This window comes from Etheostoma cragini, chromosome 10 (assembly GCF_013103735.1).
Source record: "Etheostoma cragini isolate CJK2018 chromosome 10, CSU_Ecrag_1.0, whole genome shotgun sequence".
Lineage (NCBI taxonomy): Eukaryota > Metazoa > Chordata > Actinopteri > Perciformes > Percidae > Etheostoma > Etheostoma cragini.
Window position 1 is genome coordinate 19,308,901 of NC_048416.1, and position 8,161 is coordinate 19,317,061.

Sequence of the window (8,161 nt, forward strand, 5' to 3'; positions counted from 1 at the left end):
GTGTGTTGTGTGTTTGTGTGTGTGTGTGTGTTTGTGTGTTTGTGTGTGTGTGCACTCTATATGTCAGATCTGCAAACAGTCAAAATAATGTTTTTGTTCTACTCTTGTGCTTTACAATTACTCTGAATTGATAACTGCTCAAACAAATCTAATTGGCTTTTCTGTCACATGATGGCCATGTCTGCCTTGTTCTTGGCTGTCCTGTCTGTCTAGTCCTCATAATAAAGCAAGTCCATAGTATGGCCTTCCTTTAGGCCTAACCAATTTAAACAACCAATCTATGTCAATAACCCAGTCCTAACTCATACTCTATTGTTAAATCTTTATCCTGTCTGGGTGGTGAATGTTTTGAACAAGTACGGACATGTTTTTTTTAGTCTTGTCGCTCCATACTACCACAAAGTGGTCAAACAGTATATTGCAACAGAATGATTCTGTCTGGCAATGTTATGATTCACACATAGACCTTGTATTATTTATATTGACGGTCTATGGATTCACAACATGAGACTCAACTTCAGCATGCCCCTCATCAGTGGAATCTAAGAGAACAAAACAAAACAGATTGTAGTATTAAATATTTTATTTCAGCCTGAAAACACACTCACATACACAAAGTCTCTTTGTTGGTAACACGTCCATTGACAAGGGTCTCATTCATGCATTTGAATTCCCTCCCCTCCTCCTTGTCTGAGAGACCAGAGCCAAAACAAGCGAGTTCCCCAGAGGGAATATGAGAAGACCAGGTGTGACGTGAGGTGCTCAGGTGGGAGACCTGAAAGTCATGTATTCATGGGTCCACTGGTTGATAGTCTGATTGGGAACCTCTCCTGCGTCACTAGTAGTGTAGAATGAGGGGCATTCCCAAAGATTTTTCCCACCACTTTACCTCTGCTGAATGTGAAGCAGCTTGTATTGTATGAAGGCAAACCAAACTGCAACCAATGAAGGCTGCAAATTAGTAATTATTCTATGAGGATCCAAGTACGTTTTGAAGCCTAGCCTTTGAGAATGTGCAGTTTTTTTGTATCAGCTGTCATATGTGTTGTTATAAAATCGTGTTCAAAAGTGGAAACATATGTTTTTAGGGTGGCTGTTTCAGTTTAGCAAGGAAGAAGAGTAACATACTCCTTAGAGAACAACCATGGACATATTGAAAATGGATGCTTGGCTCTGTGCTGCTCTTCTCATGGTAGGTCTGACCCACAAGCAATTTCCTTTTACAGATTTCTAAAACATTGACTCTCTAAGATCATTTCAAGAGTTTTCAATTCTCACTTCAGTGTCTCAGGCAGTGTACTTAAGCACAATATTGAGCCAATTCTACTTTCAGATTATACTACATGATGTGATGTATTGGTTAGTGAACAAAATCTTGTTATTGAGAAATTTCCTTTAAGTCCTTATAAGTGTAAATTAAAATTTCTTACAAAATGAAAGTGAAAAAGTGTTGTAGTTTTTTAATGGTTTAAATGCATATTAAAGTAAAACAGTTAAAGTTAAAGTATTTTCGAAAATGTAATTTTTCTTAATTCTAGTTCAACAACCTGCCTTATTCTTTCTTCTTTAAAACCACGGACACCCTAATCCCCCTAACAATAAAAAACAACACCCTTACTGCAATGACACCAAGGTTCTCAGAACCCAGTTAAATACATACACATGTATGATATGTATATGTATGTTTATAAATATATATACATATCTGTATATATATATATATATATATATATATATATATAGTCCTGTATATATAAAAAGTCCTGTATTCATAATATTAAATGCATAAAAGATTATGAATATGGGACTTTTAAGAGTGTGGTATTACTACTTTTGTAAAAGCTCAAATAATTCTTCCACTGCTAATTATTTTAATTGTGTGGTTCCTCAGGTTTGGTTCTTGCTGGTGCGCTCTGAGCCTAACTGTGATCAGACGGAGTTTTTACACACTAATGGCACCTGTGTTGTATGCCCTGTGTGTGGGCCAGGAGAACAGCTCTCAGAGGTAACACACGCAATACATTACAGTAGCAGTCCCATGTTTTTCTCGTGTTGTTTTCCTTCTTTTACTTGTCTTGTTACTTTCCTCCAAGTCTGTATTGCATATCATTCTCAGGACTGTGGTTTTGGAGCTGGTGGTGAAGGTGTCTGTCTTCTGTGTAAAGAAGGGACATTCAGTGCAGATAAAAGTGTTGCTCCATGCATGAGATGCACCCAGTGCAATCTGCTGAACCGCCTGAAAAAGACAGCATGCTCACGTACCAGCAATGCCCAGTGTGGTCAGTGCCTCCCAGGGTGAGTTACCTACCCCACCAGGTCTAAACATTAGCCACCTAATATGTGCAAGCATTTTCTTTGGTGTCAAGTGTATGAACATGGTTGTGTTTTCTATAGGCTTTGCCCTCTAAGAGCTGATGCTATTGGGTGTATCCCTTTGCACATGCGCAGTCGTGAAGATGTGTTCTGTTTGAATGCACGTGCGTAGGTTACTGACCGCTTGCACCAGTGTGCAGCCCAGGGCCTCGCGGCACACAAAAATGCCTTGTTAGCCTCTGCTGTCTCCGCCATGGCCACTACACCGGAGACACTCCCCCCTGAGCTAGCCACAAAGATTGGCAAGGCTCTGACCGCCATCTCACTCGGATGATGGCATCCATGGTGGCGTTGTCTCGGATTATGGCGTAGCAGACTGTTGCATGAGCAAAGGGATAAACCCAATAGCATCTCAGAGGGCTATGTCTATACTCATAGAATCTGGAGTTACAATTCGTAACTATTGTTGTGTGTACAGGTATTATGAACTTAGGAGCATGACTGGGGAGGTGGAGCTGCCCTGTGTGCCTTGTTACAATCATGACACAATCCATAATGAGTGTTTGCTTTTGAAAGCTCGTAGCTCTAAAGGAGGTAAGAACCAGAGATACACCTAACAGACTGAATGGCAATGTTAATAAGCTTGTACAAACAGTTTTATTGGCTAGTGATTTTCCAGAGACGTTGTCAAGGAAAGGTTATAACTCTAGTTCTCTGACAGAGAGTGCCGTCACTGCGCACAGGGCAAATGTCAAAGAACCAAAAGAGAAGAGTGAGTAACCTTCTTCAGATTTAACCACTTTTTGTTTCAACTTATGAATTCAATTTGAATTGAATTGTGTTTTTGTTTTATTATTAAGGAGTAAAAGAAGAAACATTCTCCAGGGTCCTGATTGGTTCAGCATCAGCTTCCTTGATTTTCCTCATTGCTCTGCTGCTTTGGGCCGTCCTTCTGACTGCTGAGAGATTCAGTGAGTAGGACACATGACATTTGACATTTCTGCATTTTCTCCCCATCTGTCTTTTGCTTGCTTGACTGTATTTCGATCATGTTGCAAAACTCAGAACAGGTTCCTGAGTACTGTCCTGGGCCTGAAGGACTGTTGCCTGCAGATGACCGTCCATACACACCTTTGTTCAGCCCAACAGAGAGGACAGCCAAACGGTCAGGAACCCCCTCACATACATTTGTTCCAGCTCAAGATCCCCCAAGGTGCTTTGTAAATACAACATACTGTTTGATTACTCATTCCATGGATCTCTATCTGTCTCTTTGTCATCGTTGACATTCATTTGATCCCTACCCAGAGGCCTGCACTCACTGATCCATGAGAATGAGGTGCATCCTACTTCTATTGTGATTAATGTCACCACCAACATGAGGCCTTCCAGTCAGAATGGGGAGAACATCCCACCGGAGGAGACGCAAAGAAGCTGCTATTCAATGGAGGAGGTGAAGTGGTTTAACTTATCATATCGTTAAGAGTCATAGTGCGCAGGCCAGCAAAAGATTAGCATGCGCTTTGAATAAAATGTACTCTATATAAAATGTGCTGTTGTTGGTAAAACCTCACGGCAAGAGAATTTTAGTTTGAAAGTTATTTATGTTGGTTTAAGTCCATTTGGTCAATTTGTCAGCACATAAACCAACAACAGTTGTGCTCACACAAATCACACACACAAAATGAATAAATTACCCAACGTGGTATCTAACCATGGAGATAGTTTTGGGTTTATTTGTTGAAGGATTGAGATTTTCCCCAGTTACATTTCTGGCATCACCCGCAAGGGGGATGAATGACATTTAATTTGTGATGGAAAAAGCATGGAAAAGGACATTTAAAAAAAATTCACAGAAATCACTGTCAATAGTTTTTTTCATTAAGTTTATTGCCTATCTGTGTTTTTATTGTTACAATATGTAAGCAGATCAGAAATCCTGAGCATCTGGGTTGGTATGATCTCAAGCATGACACAAGCAAATCAAACCCAATACAATGACAGATTCTGTCATTGAAGCTATTGATAGTACTGTATGTACTAACCGGGACTGATTTTCAGTTGCATATTTGGAGACTCACTGATTCTTCTCTGAATCAAAAATATAGACAAATGCATACACTATCTTCACATTTCAGAAGCCTTAGCCAGAAAATAATTTGTATTTTACCTGATGAATTATATGATGTATTGTCATTGATGTATTTTGTATTAATTCAATCAGTTTCAATACTAACCCCATGATATAATAATGTATTCTGCTCCTGAAAAAAATGACAATGACCCCTTGTCTATGTTAATGTCAGATGGAGCAAAAACTTCAGACGATATGGGAAGTGGCACAAGGTATGTTTGTTTTCATTTGGTCAAATTAAGTAAGTGGTCCCTCATTGTATGTGTCCGTAATAAATGTGAAGTTGGTTAATCAATTTATGGGTGAGTTCAGTTATTGGCGCTCATCTCTGAAGTCCATGTTGGTGATTCTGTTGTGACTATGTCCAGGTCAGAGTATTGAGATGCTCGACTATGACTCCGTTCAGGACTTGTCTCTGCTGCTTGACTCTGCTGACAACAGCAACACGTTGAGGAGACTGGGGCGGTCTTTGGGTGTCCCACCCCAGGTCAACGCTCATCTTCAAGGCTTCCAGGACCTCTTTAAGTACCTGCGCACCTCCACGTACACACTGCTGCCCCAACTGGCACAGGCTGCCGCGCTCTTACCTAATCCTCAAGTTGTTGCTAGGATACACAGAGCTGTGACGAACAAGTGACCACATCTTAGACTCTAAGGATGGGTTACCATGACTTCAACTGTTACACAAAATTTCTGGTCCATTTGCATGATAAAACCATTACCATGTGGCTCCTCCAATAAGGCTACGCTTGAGACACAAAGACATTATTTTAATATAATTAATTCATTTTAATGGAAATACTGCAAATGAAAGTAATACCTCTGACTAAAGAACTATTTTCTAAACCTAATGGTCTATTGTTATTTGTACTCTTTTTTTTGCTTGCATCTGAATACATTCCTTTTTTCTAATATGTCACATTATTAATGAGTTTAAATAGGAAGTCATTGATTGTGCCAAGTGTTGAATAACACAATATCCAGGTCATTGCAACTGAACCCTACATGCGGTGTAACTTCCTGTTTACCATGTAAAATAGATGAGAGGCCCTCGGGCTAAAGCATGTGAGACAGACCAGGACAGAGGATACAGTGTTCAGGGCAAGAGAAAGAACATGAGAAGACCTGAGAAAATATGTTATTCTCTCATTAGGAGAGGTTTGCCAACTGATCATTTTTCCTTGATCTCTAGCTCCACAGATTCTTCAAAACACTCAATCTGGTAAGGTTTACATTTTTCCTATCACTATTTTTCTCAAGAGAATATATATATATATAATATACAAATGTTTGGTTAAGTGTACTGTCTTGTTTGAGACCTTTCCTCCTTCTAATCTGAAAACACTCATCCCAGAAGTAAAATATTGTATATTATGAAAGAACTTTATTTGTTTAACTGAACATACTTTTTTCATGAAAGTATCATGATTTTTGGATTGATTGGGTCTGAAACATAATTGCTGGTGTTATATGTTGTGGATTAACCAGGTTTATTGGTTAAATGTATTAGCACGCAAAAACTGCCAACGAAACGCTAGAGGGCGCCCTTAAGTGTCAAGTGGATAGCAAATGTGGCTGGCGACTCCGTAGATCGTCTATTAATATGAATGTCCACTAATAGACAGAAATACTGGCACCTTGCAGTTTGCTCAGCGTTAAGTTTCGGACCACTATTAGCTTAATTGGCCAAGTATTATGTACACATACAAGGAATGTGTCTGCTTTTTCTATTAAACACAGTTCCAGTGGAAATAGAGATGGGCATACATTTAAACCCAAGGACAATAAATCCGTGCAAAGATGGGTTAAACTAAATACATACCTTTTATGCTCATTATATATGCCTTGATTAAAAAAAGTAATGCAAATATAAATATGTAGGCTGTATATAAAAGCAACAATGACCAACAATATACAATGTCTTTTATAAAATACCTTACTGAATGAAGTGGGTGGTTTTTGTCTACAGTGGCCTATGTGCACTATTTATATTTGACAGTGGTACCACTGTCAAATATAAATAGTGCACATAGGCCATAGTGATGGCCATAGTGACATAGTGATGCGTTCATTTTTATTCGCAGTGTGTTTTTTTTAACTGTATATGTATAATTTATAATTTGTAGGTCAGTGGATGTTTTAGTTTTACCTGTTTTATGTAAACTGTTAACCCGAGTAACGGTCTGTGGAAATAAACTGTATATGTGTGAATAATAGGATATATAAAGGTTCTGCTAAATGCTTTAGACTCTCCTGTTAATGCAAATTTTGCGGAAGTTGACAAGACGAGTTCACAAGACGAACACCAATGTTTAAAGTTTTTAATCTGAGCTCTTGAGCTCATAAAAACGTGTTTCATTTGCAATGATGCATTTGTTCTCCACACACAAACCAAAATAATTTTCAAATATTGAGGTCAAATAATTTCTCCTTACCAGTAACAACCAACGTTTAACATTTTAATAGTTTAAATAGGCCTAAAATGAATTATATAAGATTACTTTCGAAAACTTTTTTTTTTTTTTACTGTAATATGTTTGCAGCTGACCTGTCTAAAAGATTTTCCATTCACGCAGCAGCTTTTTGATTGGACTGTTATTTACTGTCAATAGTTTATCCGCGCTTTGTTGGTTTCCGGGAACGGGTCAGAGTGAGACCTATTTTTTCACGCACTCTATCTTTGATGTCCACGTCCCCTTGGTGTCCGAGTTCTACCGGCTGCGATGTGTTACGCGCCCCTGCTTTAGAAAAAACAGAGAAGGAAAACTTCATAGAAATGGCGGAGAGTGCTACGACTCTCAAAGGCTTGCGAGCCCAAATGGGTAAGAAAAATCTTGGCAGTCGTGGTTATTTTTTGACCCAGTTGTGTCTTACAATGTAGTAATGACTTTGTAATGTTTGGTGCTAACTGCCGTCACTAACCGGATTATTTGAACGTAATGTAACGCGACCAGCTCGCCGGGCTAGTTATGTTAGCTCGCTGTCCAGTTATCTGCTGACTGACAATGGATGCGGAAAATCTGCAACTTCCCGCATTAAACGTAGTAAATTGGATTTGATTTGCCCTTCCTAGCGGATTGCTTACGTATATTGATAACTTTTGGTAAAAGCTAAACTACTTGAATTACTTGTAGTCAATGTTATCAAAAGTTGTAACGTTATAGTGGAGCCTGAGAGCCGGTTGACATATCACGACTTTAACGTTACTTGTCTGGCGCCTAGCTCACCTAGCTTTGCTTCACCGCATTTTAATCACGTTGTTTAACGAAGTGCTGTTGTGTGAAACGTCGTTTGACTAGATAGATGCACTCTAAATGCTAGCTAGGTAAACGAAGCTAACTGCTTTGTAACTATGATTCGTCAGTAGCTTAGCTAACGATGCTCATCACTTGGGGATTATTGTCAAAAGTGATCATGTGCTTATCAGGAAGAGTTCGGGAAGCGCTTTTCTGTCCATGTCTTTTGTGTAACGTTAGTTGACAGCGATCAGAGTTGATGCCTGCAGTACTAGAAACCAACAGCAACAACTTCTTTTTTTGTAGCCACTGAACCGCCGGTTCACAGTAGTTAGCTAGTTTAGCAATATTATAGCTTCCTGCTCTAAACTCCTCGGATCTTATACAAAAGCGGGATTTTCGCCACAAAATCCATTGGACAAATATGCATATTTGTTGACATATGGCGTCCCCCCCCCCCTCCACTCTCTAGGGAGGG

At 39.2% G+C, this 8,161-nt stretch overlaps 1 protein-coding gene across 17 annotated transcripts in view; it reads left to right on the plus strand.

Annotated features, from left to right (window-relative positions):
• Nucleotides 1–5,618: 5,618 nt before the first annotated feature.
• Nucleotides 5,619–8,161, plus strand: part of map7d3 (MAP7 domain containing 3) — a 26,270-nt gene continuing 23,727 nt past the window's right edge. For 16 of the 17 annotated variants that reach the window (XM_034882731.1, XM_034882732.1, XM_034882735.1 and 13 more), the window contains exon 1: nt 7,076–7,269. In XM_034882731.1, coding sequence (XP_034738622.1) covers nt 7,131–7,269 — 139 coding nt within the window. In that variant the 5' untranslated portion in view covers nt 7,076–7,130. Of the gene's footprint in view, nt 5,670–7,075; nt 7,270–8,161 lie in introns of those variants that run through there. The other variant, XM_034882743.1, reaches the window with a different exon arrangement.